Here is a 19997-nt window from a genome sequence, read left to right as displayed (position 1 = left end):
GGGGCCGAAGGCTGTTCCCCCTAGACGAAACGAGCTGAGCGAGCCTGAGGTGACCGAGGGGGTTACATAAAGAAGGCAAGAATGCAGCTATATTTCATTTGGAGTTTGAGGAGACCTGATTTGTCACCCAAGACACTCAAAAACTTCTGCAGATGTACTGTGGAGAGCATTCTAACAGCCTGCATCACTGTCTCCTATGGACGGGGGAGGGGGGGGGGCTGCTACTGCACAAGATTGAAAGAAGCTACAGGAAGTTGCAAAATTAGTCAGCTCCTACTTGGGCACTAGCTTCCATAGTATTCAAAACATCTTCAAGGAGCAGTGCCTCAGAAAGGCAGCATCCATCATTAAGGATCCCCTTAGCCCAAACATGCCCTCTTCTCATTATCAGGAAGGATGTACAGAAGAATGAAGGCACACACTCAGTGATTCAGGAACAGTTTTTTCTCCTCTGCCATTCGATTCCTAAATGGATATTGAACCCATGAACACTACCTTATATTATTTGTTTTTGCACCATTTTTAATTTAACTATTTAATATACATATATACTCACTGTAATTGATTTATTTTTTACATGGTCATGTATTGCATTTTTGTGCTGCTGCCAACAAATTTCACTACATATGTCAGTGATATTAAACATAATTCTGAAGAAAACCGGAACAAGTATAGACAGGGACAGAACCTTTCTGGAGAGAACCTTGATACAATATCAATTTTGGTACATTTTAAAAAAAAAATCTGAATTTTTACTACCATACTTAAGTGAACACCTAGTCCTTCCTTTATTAGCTAAAGAACTGAATTCATTTTCAAATCTGTATATATTAGATCCTTTAAGAAAAAATATCTAATAAACAAATAATCTCTCTCTAAAATAGTACTTAAATATAACTGAATTATTTCAATATGGCCAGTACAAAGGCTTTTCAAACTCTGTCTCAAAGGGTAGAGGTATTGACCTTACAAGATCTGAAATTCAGGGTGCAGAAGTCCGCCATCATCAATTAGAAGAAACTTATTTTAGAGCTAGAGTTCTCAAGGCTCATCTTGAAGCCCATCTATAGATTTTAATTGTGTTATGGAGCACTAAAAATAGAGCACAAGTTTAGCACTGGTTCTCTTCTACAGGATGAACGAATACATTTGGATTGGCTTAGACAACAAGGATCATATAAGGAAATGGAATAAAGTTTAGTCCACAGCAAGTTTAAGTTTAATTTACAAACATCAAGAATTCAGGAGTTATTTGTTGTAACAGTATAAATACCATTTTTATTTCTTACAAATAAATGCTAAATTACAATTGGCAAAAACCATGCTCTGTAGTAAAAATAAAACAATAAACATATTTAAAATAGTCATAAAATTACTATCCTGAAGATACTTTAGGGATAACATTTTCAAATATCAAATAAGAGATTTTTCCTCAAAGAAAAGGGCACAATCATCATTCATGTTAGTTGATAATGACATTAAACAGATGTACCAGATCTGAAGCAATCAAGGTATTATGGTATATCAAGTTACACTGGAATATCAAATTTGTAACAGAGAAAAAAAAATCCCTTTAAAATATTCAAACTACCAGTGACACCCACTTAAATCATTTAATTCAACAATGATTTTTATGGTACATGGACTTAATCAAGCAAATTTATGCTCATGAATTAGTCTGCGGAATTCACTGTTAACTTTCCACAAATTTATGCTGATTTATTAGTTATATATAGCCTCCTGTGCCTTAATTAAAAGCTGAAAATCTCTTTCACTATTATTACATGAGTAAAGAACTTGTAATGGCAAAACTGGTTTTACATTGACAAAGCAAAGATAGTTATTAATAAAAAGGCAACTTGCCCACTGGTAGCAAAAAGTTGATTTAGTTGCTGTGAGGAGATTTTTCAATAAATAAATTACTGGAAACACTGAAAACCTAATTCAGTATAAAAATATCTTTACAAATAAAAATTTCTTCAGCCATTCACAATAGAATACAGATATTTACAGTACAGTATGGGCACATCAGCTCTGAAAATCACAGTAGCCCATTTTAAACGAACAATTAAGTACTTGGCACCATTTTCAGATTATACAATTTGAATCTCCAGTTTAAAAGGGAATGTTCTTATTTTCCTTGAGTTTCTTTCTTGCATCTTTAGCAAAGCAAAAACCTTTGGTAATGTGGTTCACTTGTCACTCTAGTATACTCTATTTGATCCATTAAATTTAGCTTTATGGATAAATAATATTTAAAAAAATTAATATATTATTATAATGCTTTAATTATGGCAATGTTTTGAAAGATCATACAATCTTTTTTTTGTTTTTGAGCCATGTAATAATATACAGGTATGGAGTGTAAAAACTCTACTTTATAAAATATAGAAAGGCAAGCCAGAGTACTGAGTGATATTTTTTGAAATATTGGAGAAATGCTGACCTTTTTAATAAACTAAAACAGCAACATTGACAAATGTGTTGTGTGGAATGTTAGATCAGCCAATTAATTAATTTACAATAGCCCATACAATCTAATACAGAATTGTTTCCTGAAATTAAGTTTACTTTATTTCAAAGTTACACAAAAATTGATGAAATAAATATTGTAAAAGATTAGGCGTGCAACTTCTGAAAAATTCCTTTGGAGAGACCTGTAGCTCCATTTGTGAAATATTCAACTGTTCTGCTTGAAGTCTACTCCTTTAAATAAACTAAAACTGGGAAGAGAAGCAAAGTACTTATTATTAATAATACTAATTTTAAATTAAGAATGAGCCAATTATTTTATTTAACATCAAATCTGCTTGTGTTAGAAAAGGTATAATATTAGCTATTATGTTTAATTGCTTTAATTCTCTGAATAAAAACCCTTCTTTGGATTTTCAATTAACATATTCCCCTAACTGTATCGCCCCATTCTCCAATTCAGTTTCTTTTTAAAGCTGGAACTGGTGATCAGAAAGACAATCTTCTGCATAGGTTGAACTTAAAACAATATTAATAACCAAAAAACTGCAGATGCTGGAAATATGAAATAAAAACATAAAATAGGGAAATTTTTTGGACAGCATCTGTAGAAAGGGAAACAATTAATCTTTCAGTTTGAAGATTCTTGGTCTTATTTCTAAAACAAAGTATGGAAGACATCTGAAAAACTGCTGGCCAGAAAAAGGCTAATAGAACAAAGTTATCTTGTCCTATCTGCACAACCTCAAAGATCTGAGCTAAGGAGTAAATGAGCAACCTGAGCATCACTGAATGACACAGAAATGTGAGCACTTCTTTCAAGTACACTTATTGTCATACTGGAATCCTCAAGATTGAAACTGATAGATCTAAGCATATGGAGCAAAGGAATCAGATTTTACCAAAATGGGTGACAAAGTGGGCATAGGGTTTTGAAATAAAGCTTCATTTTATTTTGACTGGATCTGTCCTCAATTCTTTAGGTAGTAATCTTTGTACTGGATGGGGAGTAAAACCGTGCTGGGCGTGAACATTGTGAACTACATCCAGAGAGAGAGATTGTAGAAGTTAATGTGAAAGTAAAAGAGACAGACTATTGTTACACAAGTTTCCCCAAGATCAAGAGGTAAGATTTAACATGTAAATTCAAGGAGTGGAGATCCCTGGAGGACCAGGTAGCATGTTCACAGGATTATAATTGAATTGAATGAGTATGGTCAGAAAATGAATGCCTTCCCTTAATGTGGGGAAGCATCATTATTCAAAATTGTGGCAAAACTTATGTTGATACTGTTCATATATAAACATTTAGGCTAAATTGGAACATGTGTTTTAAAGAAAAGGGACATTTAAACATTTCATTCCTTCAGATTTTATTAAGTACCGTAAGTTACTCACTTGCAATTAATAGTCTGCAGAACATTCTGATACTCATTTAGGGGAGCATGCATCACGGGAATGACAAAGAGGGCTCCCTGATGTTCTAAGCGGGGACAAAGAACTGACAGTGGTAGAAAGGCCATGGTGACGCATTTCCTGAATTGCACGTTCTCTGTACAATCAACAATTAAAAAGAGAGCATTTTTGTCTGGAAACATGAGACTACCAATGACTTTTGATGTATAATCAAAACTATAAGCTCAATGAATAATTACATTAAAAATGTTTTTTCAACATGACATAAACAGTTAAATATTTCTAGTCACTCAAACCAAACTATATTCCAAATATTAAGTATTATAGAAAGGCAGATTTCACCAAACAATTAAGGTAAGCTAAAAGGTTTAAATCATGAATGGCCTCAAAATTTTAAATATAAAGAATGCATACATTTTTCACACTATACTAGAAGAGATGTTACCTTTCAAAACGTTCTGTTGTGATTTGCCGTTTCATAAGATCAAGCTCAGTTTGAAGTTGTGAAGATTTAGAACGAAGCTGAACTAAATCATGATTCTGACTTGATCTGTAAAGAATTAACATTTGAGATGAGAAACAGCAGAACATCAAAATGTAAGTTACTGTTTTAAGGGAAGTAGATACCAATAGGAAACATGTGAGGTACCAACAACACAGAATACTTTAAATGTTGAAAGTCTGAAATGAAGGAATTAACTAGTAGACCAAGAGAAAAAAAAACTAAATATTCTTCCATTAGAACTTAGTTCTGACACAATAATGTAAGGCCAAACATCTGAAATTGCTGAAATGAAGCCCGAGTCAGCTACTTGTCATTTTAATTCTCCATCCACTCCTACTTTGACCTCTTACACTGTTGACATTTCAGATAGAGGAACAGGAATTTATTTTAATAGCCATATGTAAACTGAATAAATAGTAAATATATCACTTTCTTGGTGTCTGTTATTTGTATTATTTATCCCCCAATGGGTACCATTTCTCATATAAAAGACTGTGTTACTCATCCAATTAAAAAGTTTGCATATTTGCAGGCAGTTTTGATCAAAATACATTTGTTGTTATTTAGAATAAGTTTTTAAAGAACTTGCAATTACTGTTCTTAGAATGTAAAATTAACAACTATAAGCAGAAACTAGCTTCTTTGGAAGCAGAACAACAATTTTCTGTTGAACAAACTGCACTAATTGAGAGTACAAGAATGTATACTTGTGCTTCAGATCATTCTCTCTGGCGACACATCTTGTATCCAAACAGCAAAACTGAGATTAATAAATCACTATTCTCGCACTTGATATACGTGGAATGTTACAGTGACATCATTAATTGGCTCTAATGTAGCTTTAGTAATGAAAGGTACAGCCATTCAAGTTTTCCATCCTCTACCTAAAATTAAGATGCCACAAAAGGGTTATGAAGTTACAAGGAAATCACCATGGGTTCAGAAGATCAGTACAGGTTTATAACAATTAAACTCAATCTTTCCATTACTCGCAAAGAGAAAATCTGCAGATACTGGAAATCAAAGCAATATACACAGAATGTATTCATTTGTATTTATGTATTTTGATGATTGTATTTTTTGAAATGGATACAATCCATTGTAAATTATAGCATGTCTATAGAAAAAAAACTGAGATACTTAAACATACATTTGTCAGTAGACCTGCAACTTCTCTCCTACCTGCCGATAAAAAACTTCCACTAACAAGTAAAGAGTGGCCTCTCTTGTGAAGAGAGGTCAAGAATTAACAGAAAAAATCCAAATGAATTTTGTTAGTTTGGAAAAATAGTATATGACAAGTGTTTTTCTGAGTTTTCTCATAATTCTGCTCTCCTTTTAGGAACTTTGTATTATTGATGAGGCTAGATTTTCTGAATTATGGCTTGCCACTCAAATCTAGGTCCTTCCAAGGCGCGAACTTGCCTTTCTTCAGCAGCCTAAGTTCAAGAGGATTCCTGACACTCAGCAGTCAAGCTGGATGAAGAGTCAATTACTTTGAGAATTCTTACAGACAGCACGCTAACCAATTGTTCTGGCTATTGTTTTCAGTATTCCACATTGTGCTAAATAAAGGAAGACATGCACATAAGATTAAGGCACAAGTTGAAAGATTAAAAGAAAATTAAACCTAATAGCCCAACTCTGCTGTCACTGGCAAGGTGCCCATGCTCTTTGAAAGCAAACAAAAAAAAGTTTATGCCTCTCCGGTGGAAATTTGAAGAGAACCTGTCAACAATGTCTCCCACAATGCAAGCAACTCATGATAGGAGGCCAGAGCACAATGAACGTAAAATCTTTACAGCTAGCCGCATCCTTTGGCTTAGCCAGTTGTCAAAAATTCTCAAAAGTTCCTGTTCTTCAAAATTTTTCACAAGTTATTAAAAATTAAAATATTTTGAAAACCTACAAAGTAAAAAAAAACAAACTGATTAGAAATACTTTATTGTAGTTCCTTGTAGCTGTTTATTTCACTTTTGGAAAAAAGTGCTGACCTTGGAGATGTATATAAAATCATGAGGGGCAAAGTTAAGGCTGGAAGCATCTAAAAGGAGAAAGCATTCATTCAGATGAAAGGGGAATGATTTAAAGAGGACTGAGGCGCAACTTTTTTTTTTAAACAGAAGGTGGTGAGTGTATTGGAAAAAGCTGCCAGTGAAAGTGGAGATAACAATGTCTTAAAAGACAGTTGAACAGGTACATTGATGGGGATGACTTAGAGGGATTTCAGCAAAATGCACCAAAAAGGACTAGCACAGCACAGACAGGCAGCTTGTTTAGTATGAAGAGTTGGGCTAAAGGACTTTCAACAAACGCTCAGGCCAATGTGTTCACTAGATTCACTACTTTCATCAGCAGCCTACTTTCTCCTGGTATGACAAAAGAAGTTTGTTTAATAAAGGCTCTAAGAATAAACCAGGAAATTACAGACCAGTGTCAGTGATAGGTAAAGTCTTCCAAGGAACAAGATATATAGATATTTGAACAGACAGGGCCCAAATAGGGATAGTCAACATAGGTTTGTGCATGGTATGGCCCCCCCACCACCAAAGGAGATTACCAAGTTGATTGATAAAGACATGGCAATAAACATAGTCTACATTGACATTCTCAGAGTCATTCATAAAGTTGGGTATGTGAGACTGGTCAGCCGGCTTGGCATTCAGGACGAAGTATTCAATTGCATTCAATGTTGGCTTAGTGAGAAAAGAGTGTTAGTAGATAGATAGTTGTCTCTCTGATTGGAGGTCTGTGACAAATGGTGTATCACAAGGACCTGCGCTAGTTTCATTGTTATTTACTTCTTTATTAATGATTTCAATCTTAATGTTTGAAATCCAGATCAGAAAATTTGTAAACACCAAGATTGCAGTGAGGCAGTGGACAGTGAGGAAGGTTTGCAGCTGAATCTTAATCAACTGTGAAAATAGGCTAAGAAATGGCAGATGGAATTAAATGGAAACACGGGTGAGGTATGCTTTGGGAGGACAAACCAGAGCAAGACTTACACAGAGAATGGTAGGGCTTTGAAATGCGAGGTAGATTCTTAATTCATAAAGTTAACAAATTTCACATAAACCTCATTCTGATCCCTACAAAGTCCTTAAAGGGAGCTTTTGGCACGTTGGCCCTCATAAATCAAGGCATTGAGTAAAGGAGTGGGATGTTATGTTGACGATACAGTATACATGACATTGGAGAGTCTGAATTTGGTGTATTGTGTGCAGTTCTGGTCACCTAACTGCAGGAAAGATGTCAATGAGCTTGATATCAAGATATCAATGATATCAAGGAATTGAGGACTTGAGTTATGGGGAAAACTTGAATAGGTTAGGACTTTATTCCCTGGAGTGCAAGAGATAGAGGGGATGAGAGTATACAAAATCATGAGGGGTACAGATAGGGTTAATGTATGCAAGCTTACCCCCTCAGGTTGAGGGAAACTAGATAGAACAAGAGGTTAAGGTGAAATATTTAAGAGACATCTGAGGGAAAACTTCACTTAGAGGGTGGTGCAAGTGTGGAATGAATCTGTAAGTGGACGTAGCAGATGCAGGTTCAATTGTAATATTAAAGAAAAGCTTGGTTAGGCACATGGATGGAGGGTTTTGAAGGATAAAGTTGTGGTGCAGGTAGATGGGACTAGGTAGATGAGATTGACAAGATGGATCAGAGGTCCTATTTCTGTGTTGTAGTGCTCAATGACAAGAATAAGTTCTATTTTTAAATGACATTTTAAACTTTTATGTGTTTTAATAGTCAGAGCATCTAATGTTTTCCAAACAATGAAATTCGACTGAACCATTAAGTAAGAATCACTCACACTTTGCTTTCTGCGAGAGAAAGCTTGTCTGCAAGAAGCTGTATCTCTGACTCTTTTTCATGCATTATGAGGTGACACTGAAGCTCCTTTTCACGTGTTGATGTTAACAATGTCTCAAGGTTCTTTATGGTGACCCTTTCACTACTCAGTTGTTTCTTTATAAGTTCATTTTCAGCCTTTACATCTTCTAGTTCACTTACAGCCTGTAAAGATGTTAAGATGTATTGAGAGAACAAAAAATACATAACCCAGCAGTTTAATCAGAACAAGGGAAGATAAAGAAAATTAATCAAGATCTTCACTAAATTATCTAGTAAATTTTAAATAGCAGTGAAACTCAGAAGGTACAGAAAATGCTAGGAAGTTTAATGTTATACTTGGGTAACTCAAGGATATGATTAACTTGATTAGAAGATCTCAAACCTAATCAGAAATCAGGAATCCAATGCCAATTTAGCTTGTAATTTGCTTGGGCTATTGGTTAAAATTATAGTAAGTACTATAGGGTGTGAAAATATTATTGTGAAAGATACCATTATATAGCAAATGCTAACTGAATTTGCCTCAAAGTTGGAGGAACAGTTTACTTCAGCAAATGGTGTTTCAGTTTCTTTACCCAGTTGGATGTATGGTATAGGCAGAATATGTGAGAAGGGAAGAGGAAAAATGAGCAATAATATTCTGTAAGCCATCTATTTAGCTGATGTACATTTTTGTTATAAAGGCAGCCCCCCCCCCCCCCCAAAGTTATAACCACTCAGGTAACGAAAATTCACCCTCAGAGAATTCACAACTAAAAACTGAGATACAGAATAGAATTTCCTCTCAGAATTTATGTGAAAAAAGTAAATAAATGAACAACTTTTTTTTCAACTCATGCTTCTTTACATATAATACTCAGTGGCCATTTTATTAGGTACACTTGCTAATTAGTCGATTTGTAGCAGCAACACAATGCATAAAGACATGCAGGCATAGTTATGAGGTTCAGACCAAACATTAGAATGGGGAAGAAATGTGATCTAAGTGACTCTGACCATGCAGTGATTGTTGATGCCAGATGGGGTAGTTTGAATATCTCAGAAACTCCTGATCTCCTGGGATTTTCAGACACACCAGTCTCTGGAGTTTACACAGATTGGTGCGAAAAACAATTCAGAAAAACCCAATGGGCAATTGTCCAATTCTGTAGGTGAAAACACATTTTTATGAGAGAGGTCAGAGGAGAATGGCCAGTATGGTTCAAGTTGACAGGAAGGCAACAGTAATGCATTGCAATGGTGGTGTGCAGAAGAGCATCTCTGAATCCACAAAAACAGCAAACTTTGAAGAAGATGAGCTGCAACAGCAGAACACCACACCGGGTTCCACTCGTGTACCTAACAAAGTGTCCACTGCGTGTATGTCCAAATATATATATTGAGAAGGAGGGTCACTTGCATTCTATTTGATCAAAATGAAAACAAATTAAAACAAGGACATGTCCTAATTCTTAACATTTCCCATTTTGTAAGCTGCTTTGACTTTGAACCATCTGGACTAAAATTACAGAAGGAACTCTAATGGGAGATAAAATATGACATCTAAAGACACATCTGTAATATTACTGTTAATATTATCAAACCATACCCTTTCATGTTCCATGTTTTTAGAAGTAAGCTGCCGTGACAGGGTGTCCTTATTAGAATCCAGTTGGGCACAAAGATCCCTGATTGCAGACAAATCTCCTAACACACGAGACTTTTCAGCTTGTGTCTGTCGTAGCTCTTCCTCCAATTTGGACATGCTTTTAGCAGAATTTGTTACCTCTTTCTCATAAGCTTGTTGGGCAGACATGTGCTAGTTTAAAGAATTTGCAGTTACATACACAAAACAAGCATATAGTTAACATGTTAATCTTGAAACAGAAATAACCTTTACAATGTAGGTTAAGAATCAGCAAATTAAAGTAAAAATAAAGCATTTTATAAACTATTTTCAGTACAGCCTTCCACTGAGTAGCTCCTGGAACAGCATTTGATTTCAAAGTGCAGACATTTTACATGCCAGAAAACAATAGAGAAATGTAGCCAAGAACAGAAGAAATGTATTGCATGAACAAATAATGAGAACAGATAATAGGAAGAAAAAACATCAGGACAATACAAACTTAAAAGGAAGCGTGCTTGAAAACATATACTACTGAAGCTAGAGAACACGACTAGTTGAATCAACATGTAAGTGAACACCCACTGCAATAAGGCACAATAAAAAAAGTTTTTCAATAAACATCAGTTAACTAATAGCAATTCTTAAAGTTTAAGTCAGAACATGATTTGTTTTATCAAGTCAATCAGATTTCATGACCATGCTCTACTCTGTAAGTCAAGTCTTGTTAAAGCAATGTTTATGAACTTTCTGCTTGACTTTGCAGTAATGATTTAAGAAGAAAGATGCTGGTTTTAAAAAGTTCACAGCATGAAATATATGCTAGCTTGTGGATACCTTCTTGAGGATTCTGTCAATACCCATTTCTAAATCACAGGCAGGAATCCTAAATTTAATTATTTTTTAAAATTTAGAGATACAGCACGGTGACAGGCCCTTTCCAGCCCAATGTGCCTGTGCAACCCAATTACACCCATGTGACCAATTAACCTACTAACCCGTACATCTTTTGGAATACCTCTTGTATTTCCCTTTCGAGTCTGACCACTTTCTCCTCAAGATGTCGTCTTTCAGTATCTACAGACAGGAGCTCCAAACGAATTGAACTGCTCTCTCCCTCTGCCTGATGGGCCTTATGCTCCCAGTTTTCAGCCTGGTTAGTCGCCAGTCGGAACTGCTCCAGCATGTGATGAAGCTCTTGTTCCTATTATTTAAAAAAAACTTAAGCATAGACATCTCAAGATTGAACATAAAACATAGAACAGTACAGCCCATGATGTTGTGCTTATCTACATAAGCCTACTGACAATCAATCTAACCCTTCCCTCCTACACAGTCCATAACCCTGCATTCTTCTTATAACCATCTACCTATCTAAGAGGCTCTTCAATGCAAATATTGTATAAACCTTTTTCATCACTCCTGGCAGTGCATTCCAATCACAGACCACTGTCTGTAAAAACCTGCCTCTGATATCTCATGTAAACTGGATATCCTTTGGTATTTGTCAACATTGGTTGTCCACTTTGTCTGCGCCTCTTATAATCTTATAAACCTCTATTAAATCACCTCTCATCCTCCTTCACTCCAAAGAGAGACGACCTAGCTTGCTCAGAATTTCTCATAAGGCATGTTCTCTAATCCAGGTAACATCCTGGTAAATCTCCTCTGCACTTTCTCTAAAGCTTCCACATCTTTCCTATAATGAAGCAACCAGGACTGAACACAACACTCCAAGTATGGCTTGACCAAAATTTTACAGAGTTGCAATATTACCTTGCAGCTCATGAAAACAATCCTGTCTAATGAAGGCCACCATACCACTGGCCTTCTTCACCACCCTATAAACTTCTGTGGAAGCTCTGAGGGTTTTATGGACTTAGACCCCTAGACACCTTTGCTCCTTCACTCTGCTAAACATCCTGCCATTAGCCTTGTACTTCTCCTTCCAGTTTGACCTTACAAAGTGTATCACCACTTTTCCAGATTAAACTACATCTGCTATCTCTCTACCCAGCTCTGCATCCTGTCTATAATCTCGTTGTAGCCTATGTCATTCGTCCATACTATGCACAAAGTCACCAGTCAATTCTTGTCATCTGCAAAATAAGTATAGACTAATCTTAATTCATATTCATTTTTTAACAATTTGACAGATCTACTTTTTTCCACTCATAACAATCACTGGCCAATTCAGTGGTTTCCAATTTCCAATTTAAAAATATAGAAAATATTGATAAAACTTCCATAAACATTTTTTTCTTAATAAAGGAGTAATTTTTTTAAAAAATGGAACGCCACGAATTTGCGTGTCATCCTTGCGCAGGGGCCATGCTAATCTTCTCTGTTTCGTTCCAATTTTAGTATATGTGCTGCTGAAGCGAGCACAATAAAGGAGTAATTTAAGAGAAAACAAAGAATTATCCCTCCTCTTCAAGAGCTGTCTGTCAACAATTGTTCAAGGCTACATTGTGAGGCTCAGGAACTGAATACCTATGATCTATCATTTCAATTTGGATGGAACTACATGAAGAGGAACAACTTTTATATAGTCAGATATAAAGTGGTATCCTCAATAAGGGCACCAATATATTAGAAAGCACAGAAAATGAAACACAAATTCCTAATTTCTGGAACAACACACTTTCAGTATTATATGTGTGTGAGCTCTGTAATAAATTTACTTTAATAAAAAGATTCATTGTTATAGTTTCTGTATTAAAACAAAACTTCTGTGCTGCTGAGCCTATAGTGGGATTGAGTAGCTGTTCACTGAGTTGGGACTTAAGTAACAATGAAGCAGAGTTTGAATTGTGGCCAGTGAATGGGATTCAATAGCAAGAAGAAAGCTCCGAGTGGAGTCATCGTGACACCGTCTTTTTTTTAAGCAGACTTTGTTTTTATGAGGCCAAGTTGCTAGCTCGACACTCAACCCAGCATGGATGGAAAGCGTGCAAGGGAGCCGGCTGAACTCGAGAGCCTTCGCTCCGAAGACCAGCGCTGATGCCACTATGCCACCAGATGGCCATTAAATAGTAAGGTAGAATAAAATTAAGGCAGCAAAAAGCATAGCTGGCCATTGTGTGAAAGGTCCAATGTTAGAGTGGGGAGGTTTTGGCTTCGGCTCATCAGGCAAGCGAGGAAGTATCTGGCAAGCATGTTTTTTTTTACTCTTCATTCCCCATCTGGTAGGGCATAGTTAGAGTAGAGAGAATGACACCAAGGACAGTATTATGTTCTTTGTATAAGATATGGGCATTCTGGAAGAGCTACAGCCTCCCAGGTAACTACATTTGTACCAGGAGCACCAAGCTGCAGCTCAATGTAGACTGAGAAAATGATAGACAGGAGTCACCCGCAAGTTGCAGGAGACAATTAGCTGGTGGCTGTCAGGAAAAGGAAGAGGAATGGGCAGGCAGGACAGAGTACCCCTGTGGCCGATCCCCTGAAAAATAAGTATAGTGCTTTGGAAATCATTACGAGGGATGGCCAACCAGGAGGAGCCGCAGCAACTGTGTCTCTGGCACTGTGGCTCAGAAGAGAAGTGCAGAGGACTGCAGTAGTGATAGGAGATTCCATAGTTAGAGGAATTGAGGTGAGATTCTGTGGATTTGAAAGAGACTCCCAGATGGTATGTTGCCTCCCAGGTGCCAGGTAGTTTGGTGCCTTGAGCAGTGGCCAATCACCATTTGGGATTGATTGAGGCTTGAGCTCTTCAAGACTTCAGAGAAGAGAGGCTTGAGTGAGAGAAGGAAAAAGAGCTATAGGTTGTTTTTTTTCCTTGCCCTTCCAGTTTATTTTTTTCTTATAGTTGCTCAGTTATGAACAGTAGAGATGCCAGGCAGGATACTGAATGCTCCTCTTGCAAGATGTGGGAATGCAGGGAGACCTCCAGCGTCCCTGACAACTACACCTGCGAGAAGTGCATCCAACTGCAGCTGCTAACACTCTGTGATAAGGAGTTGAAGCCGGAACTGGATGAACTCCAGATCATATGGGAGGTGATATGTAAGACCTTAAGACATAGGCGCAGAACTAGGCCATTCAGCCCCCTGAATCTCCTCCGCCATTCCAACATGGCCGATCGCAGATCCCACTCAACCCCATACACCTGCCCTCATGCCATACCCTTTTGATATCTTGATCGATCAGCTTCCGCCTTAAATATACCCACAGACTTGGCCTCCACCACAGTCTGTGGCAGAGCATTCCACAGATTCACTACTTCCTGGCTACAAAAATTCCTCCGTGGCTCTTTTCTGAAACAACGGCCTTCAATTTCTAGATACCCTCACCACAGGAAACATTCTCTCCACATCCACCTTAACTAGTCCTTTCAACATTCAGTAGGTTTCAGTAAGATCCCCACGCATACTCCTAAATTCCAGTTGAGTACAAGCCTAAAGGTGCCAAACGCTCCTCATATGTTAACCCCTTCATTCCCAGAATTATCCTCATGAACCTCCTCTGGACTGTCTCCAATGACAACATATCCTTTCTGAGATATGGGGCCCAAAACTGTTGAAAATACTTCAAGTGCTGACTAAGATCTTATAAAGCCTCAGCATTATTTCCTTGTGTAGGGTTCTCAGATTATTAATTATAACATTAACTGTTAACTGCTTATATAAAATGGCTTCTCTGTACAGTTATAATGAAATGGCTTCTTTGTGGGTAACTGATGAGGTAATGCTGTTTAGTTGGAATGTCTGGGTTATAATTATTAATAACGGAGGAACTAACCAATGGTAGCAATGTTGTTCTATCTGTACGTGTGGGAGCCTGGAGTAGTGTGCGGGATTTCCGGGAGGAGAACTGAAGAGGAAGGACGTGCTAGATGCGCTCTGGTCGATCACCGAGGTTGGTCCCAGGTGGTGAGTTGAGGAGGTCGGAGAAGATCAGATGGTGAACAGACAGCTTCGCAAATTGAGCTCCAATGGGTGTGCACGAATTGATTGAACTCTTATAAGTTTTGGCGCCTTTTTTTCTTTTCTTTTTATATTGTATCGCTACTAACTACCTAGTTCCAGTAAGATTTATAAAGTATACTCTGTAAACGTACATTGTGTGCTGTCTGGTATTGTGTGTGCAAGTTTGTATCAGTGTGTATTTCATAGCATCCAGGCAAATGGGAGACACGGCTTGGTGGGTGGATGGATTTTTCCCTAGACAAACACAAGCCGATAGCCCTGGTCGTTACACTTGTTTTTATATTCTATTCCAATTGAAATAAATGTCAACATTATATTTGTCTTCCTTACCACAGACTCAACGTGTAAATTAATCTTCAGTCTTGCACAAGGACACTTAAGTCCCTCTGCACCTCTGATGTTTGAACCTTCTCTCCATTTAGATGACATTCCACACTGTTCCTTATAGCAAAATGCATTATCATACATTTCCCAGTACTGTATTCCATCTGCCACTTTTTACCCATTCTTCCAGTTTGTCCAAGTCCTGCTGCAATTGCATTGCTTCTTCAGCACTACCTACCCCTCCCTCCCTATCTTTGTATCATCCACAAACTTTGTCACAGAGCCATCAATTCCATTATCTAAATCACTGACAAACAACGTGAAAATTAGCGGTCCCAATACTGACCCCTGAGGAACACCACTAGTCACTGGCAGCCAACCAGGAAAAGTCCCCTTTCATTCCCACTCGCTGCCTCCTGCCTGTCAGCCATTCTTCTAACCTTGCCAGTATCTTTCCTGCAACACCATAGGATTTTATCCTGTTAAGCAACCTCAGGTGGCACCTTATCAAATGCCTTCTGAAAATCCAAGTAAATGACATCCACTACCTCTCCTTTGTCCACCCTCCTTGTTAGTTTTTTTGAAGAAAAACAGATTTGTTGGGCAAGATTTCCTTTCACAGAAACCATGCTGACTTTGACTTATTTTATCACTAGTTTCCAGGTACCCCAAAACCTCATCCTTAATAATGGACTCCATCATTTTCCCAACCACTGAGGTTAGGCTAACTGGCCTATGATTTCCTTCATTTTGCCTTCCTCCTTTCTTAAACCGTGGAGTGATATTTGCAATCATACAGTCCTCTGGGCCCATGCCAGAATCAAGTGATTCATGAAAGATCATGACAATGCAACCGCTTTCTCTTCAGCAACCTCTCTCAGGATTTTGGGATGCAGTCCATCTGGTCCAGGTGACTTATCCACCTTAAGATCTTTGAGTTTGTCTAGCACTTTTTCCTTTGTTATAGCAATGCCATTCACTCCTGCTCCTTGACACTCACGGGCCTCTGGTACACTGCTAGTGTCTTCCACAGTGAAGTACCCATCAAGTTCATCTGCCATTTCTTTGTCCTTCATTACTACCTCATCAGCATCATTTTCCACTGGTCCACTATCAGCTCCCCCCCTTTTACTCTTCATGCAATTGATAAAACTTTTGGTATCTTGTTTTATATTATTGGCTAGTTTGCCCCCATATTTCATCTTATCCCTTTTCATAGCCCTTTTTAGTTGCCTTTTCTTTTAGTTTAAAAAGCTTCCTAATTATCCAAGTTCCCACTCACTTTTGCTACCTTATATGCCCAGTCCTCAGCTTTTATGCAGTCCTCAACTTCCCTTGTCAGCCACGGTTGCCTACCCCTGCCATTTTGATCACTGCCTCCTAAGGGTTCCTTTACATTAAACTCCCTAATAAGATCTGGGTTATTACACAACATCCAATCTAAGGTAGCCTTTCCCTAAATAGGCTCAAGTTCAAGCTGCTCTAAAAAGCCATCTCGTAGACATTAAACAAATTCCTTCTCTTGCGATCCTACACCAACCTGACTTTCCCAATCCCCTTGCACACTGAAGTGCCCCATTACAATTGTGAAATTGCCCTTATTACATTCCTTTTCCAGCTCCCTTTGCAATCTCAACTCCACATCTTGGCTACTATTTAGAGGCCTATGTATGATTCCTATATATCTTTTTCTTACCCTTGCAGTTTCTTAACTCAATCCACAAAGATTCAACGTTCTCTGAACCTATGTCACCTCTTTCGAAAGACGTAATTCTATCTCTTACTAGCAGAGCCACACCATCGCCTATGCCTTCCTGCCTGTCCTTTCAATACAAAGTATATAGTTTGATGTTAAGCTCCCAACTATGGCCTTTCAGCCACAACTCAGTGATACCACAATGTCATACCGACCCATCTCTAATTGCGCTTGAGATCATCCTTCTTCCGAATACTATGCATATTTAAATACAGCACCTTCAGTCCTGCATTCTCCGCCCTTTTGAAGTTTGCTTGTGGTGCAAAGTAACTCATTGCTCTGTCTGCATTTGTACCAGTCATTGGCTTGCCCTTTCATACATTCATGGTACATCCATCATCTACTTGTAAACCTGCTGCCTCATCCTCAGTTCTATCATACATGGAGAGAGCTAGTTACACAGGAAACTGGATGACACTCAGGAAAGGGAAAGGGGTTAAACAGCCAGTGCAGAGTGCCCTTGTGCCCCCTCCCCAAAAACAGGTATACCACTTTGGATACTGTTTGTGGGGACGAGTGACCTAGCAGAGGAAATTCACAGCAGTCAGGTCAATGACACTGAGTCTGGCTCTGTGACTCAGAAGAGAAAGGGCTGGACTATGGTGATAGGGGTACATTAGTTAGGAGACTGGAAAGGAGGTTCTGTGCATGAGAACAAGATTCCCAGATCGTATGTTGCCTCCTGGGTGCCAGGATCCAGGACATCTCAGTTTGAGTCCTCAGCATTCTTAAGAGAGAGCGTAAACAGCCAGAGGTTGTGGGCTATGTAGGTACCAGTGGCATAGGTAGGAAGGGTGCCTAGGTTCTGCAAAGTGAGTTCAGGGAGTTAGATACTGTTAAATACAGGGTGATGATTGCAGAATTGATAACTGTGCCATGTGTTAGTGAGGCCAGAAATAGTAAGATTATACAGCTTAACATGTGACTAAGGAGTTGGTATAGGAGGGAGGGCATAAGATTTTTAGATCATTGGGCTCTATTCCAGGGAAGGTGGGGGTAGAAAATAAGGACGCAGGGGGATCAGAACCAGAGTGCCAGAACAGATAGTAGAGAGAGGTTGTGAAGACAGAGGTTGATAAGACCACATACGTCAGGAATCACAAGGCTGAGCATGGTGTGACTAATGTCCTGAGCTGCATATATTTCAATGCAAGAAGTATCAAAGGAAAGGCAGGTGAGTCCAGATGATCAACACAACAATTATGATATTGTAGCCATTAATGAAACTTGGCAACACAGTATTCTGGTGTTCTGTTGTTTTAGATGCAATAGAACAAGAGAGATTAAAGGAGGCACTACCAGTCAAGAAAAATGTCATGGCAGTGCTCAGTCAGGCAGACTGGAGAACTTGCCTAGTGAGGTATTATGGGTGGAAATGAGTAATAAGAAAGATAGACCACATTAATGGGGCTAGTTACAGACCACCAACAGTCTAAGGGACAGAGGAACAAACTTGTAAAGAGATCACAGACTGTGGCTAGAAACACAAGGTTGTTATAGGAGGTGATTTTAACTTTCCACATATTAACTGGGACTCCCATACTGTAAAAGGTCTAGGATATGATTAAGCATTTTTCAAATATGTTTAGGAAAGTTTTCCAAATGAGTACGTAAAAGTCCCAATTAGAGTGTGCGATACTTGATCTGCTATTAGGGAATAAAATAGGGTAGGCGGGAGAAGTTTGTGGAGGTGAACACTTTGCATCTAGTGATCACAATGCCATTAGTTTCAAAGTAAATATACAGAAAGATAGGTCAGGTGCATGGGTTGAGATTCTGATTTGGAGAAAGACCTATTTTGATAGTATCAGAAAGGATCCGGCAAGTGTGAATCGGTACAGGCTGTTTTCTTGCAAATGTGTACTTAGAAAGTGGGAGGCCTTCAAAAGTGAAATTTTGGAGAGAACAAAGCTTGGATGTGCCTGTCAGAATAAAAGGTAAAGATAGGTGTAGACAACCTTGGTTTTCAAAAGATATTGTGGCCCCAGTTAAGGAAAAAAAGGAGGTGCATTGTAGGTTTTGGCAGGTAGGTGCTTATGGAGTGCAAGAGAACACTTAGGGGGCTAAAAGGCTGTCATAACAGACAAGGTGAAGGAGAATCCTTAGGGATCTACAGATATGTTAAGACCAAAAGGATAGCAAGGTACAAAATTAGTCCTCTGTGAGATCAGAATGGTAACCTATGCATGGAGCCAAAAGAGATTGAGGGAAATCTTAAATATAATCTTTGCAACTTTATTTACTTGGGCGATAGACTCAAGAGTCTATTGAGATAAGGCAAAGCAGCAGCAAGATCATGGATCTGATATGGATTACTGAGGAGGTGGTGGTTGCTGTCTTAAGGCAACTTAGAGTGAACTAATTCCCTGGGCCTTATAAGGTGTTCCCTCAGACCCTGTGGGTGGCAAGTGCAGAAATTACAGGGGCCCTGGCAGAGATATTTAAATCATACTTAGTGACAGGTGGGGTACCGGAGAATTGGAGGACAGCTAATTTTGTTCTGCTGCTTAAGAAAAGCTCTAAAAATAAACCAGGAAAGTGAGGCCTGTATAGGCCAGTGAGCCTGACATGAGGCACGGAGAAGTTACTGGAAGGTATTCTAAGGGACCATATATACAGTACGAGTATTTGGATAGATATGAACTGATTAAGGATAGTCAGCATGGTTTGTGTGTGGTAGGTCATGTTATAGAGTTTTTCAAGGAAGTTACCAGGAAAGTTGATGAAGGCAAAGCAGTGGATGTTGTCCACATGGTCTTTAGCATGGCATTTGACAAAGTCCTGAATGAAAGGTTGGTCAAGAATGTTCAGTTGCTCGGCATTCAAGTTGAGGTAGTAAATTGGATTAGGCATTGGCTTTGAGGTAAAAGCCAGAGAGTGGTAGTAGATGGTAACCTCTCTGACTGGAGGCCCGTGACCAGTGGTGTGCTGCAAGAATCGGTGCTGGGTCCATTGGTTTATCATCTATATCAACTATCTAGATGAAAATATGATTAACGGGATCAGCAAATCTGCAGATGACACCAAGACTGTGGGTGTAGTGGACGGTGAGGAAGACTATCATGGCTTGCAACGGGATCCGCACCAGCTGGAAAAATGGCAGATGGAAATTGATGGAGAAAC

At 38.4% G+C, this 19997-nt stretch overlaps 1 protein-coding gene and 1 non-coding gene across 8 annotated transcripts in view; both read right to left on the bottom strand.

Moving 5' to 3' along the window:
* Window positions 1–951: 951 nt before the first annotated feature.
* Window positions 952–19997, bottom strand: part of cep135 (centrosomal protein 135) — a 101186-nt gene continuing 82140 nt past the window's right edge. For 2 of the 7 annotated variants that reach the window (XM_059989237.1, XM_059989241.1), the window contains 6 exons: window positions 10882–11067; window positions 9846–10055; window positions 8217–8419; window positions 4334–4438; window positions 3871–4024; window positions 958–2723 (listed from right to left, as the gene is read on the bottom strand). In XM_059989237.1, coding sequence (XP_059845220.1) covers window positions 3904–4024; window positions 4334–4438; window positions 8217–8419; window positions 9846–10055; window positions 10882–11067 — 825 coding nt within the window. In that variant the 3' untranslated portion in view covers window positions 958–2723; window positions 3871–3903. Of the gene's footprint in view, window positions 2724–3870; window positions 4025–4333; window positions 4439–8216; window positions 8420–9845; window positions 10056–10867; window positions 11068–19997 lie in introns of those variants that run through there. The other 5 variants (XM_059989238.1, XM_059989236.1, XM_059989242.1 and 2 more) reach the window with 5 other exon arrangements.
* On the bottom strand, window positions 12147–12251 carry LOC132405096 (U6 spliceosomal RNA). Its single transcript, XR_009515748.1, has one exon. It is a non-coding gene; the product is annotated as a U6 spliceosomal RNA (small nuclear RNA).

The sequence above is a fragment of the Hypanus sabinus genome, chromosome 14 (assembly GCF_030144855.1).
Source record: "Hypanus sabinus isolate sHypSab1 chromosome 14, sHypSab1.hap1, whole genome shotgun sequence".
Classification (NCBI taxonomy): Eukaryota; Metazoa; Chordata; class Chondrichthyes; order Myliobatiformes; family Dasyatidae; genus Hypanus; species Hypanus sabinus.
Note: the sequence above shows the minus strand (reverse complement) of the source record. Positions and strands in the feature narration are given on the sequence as shown.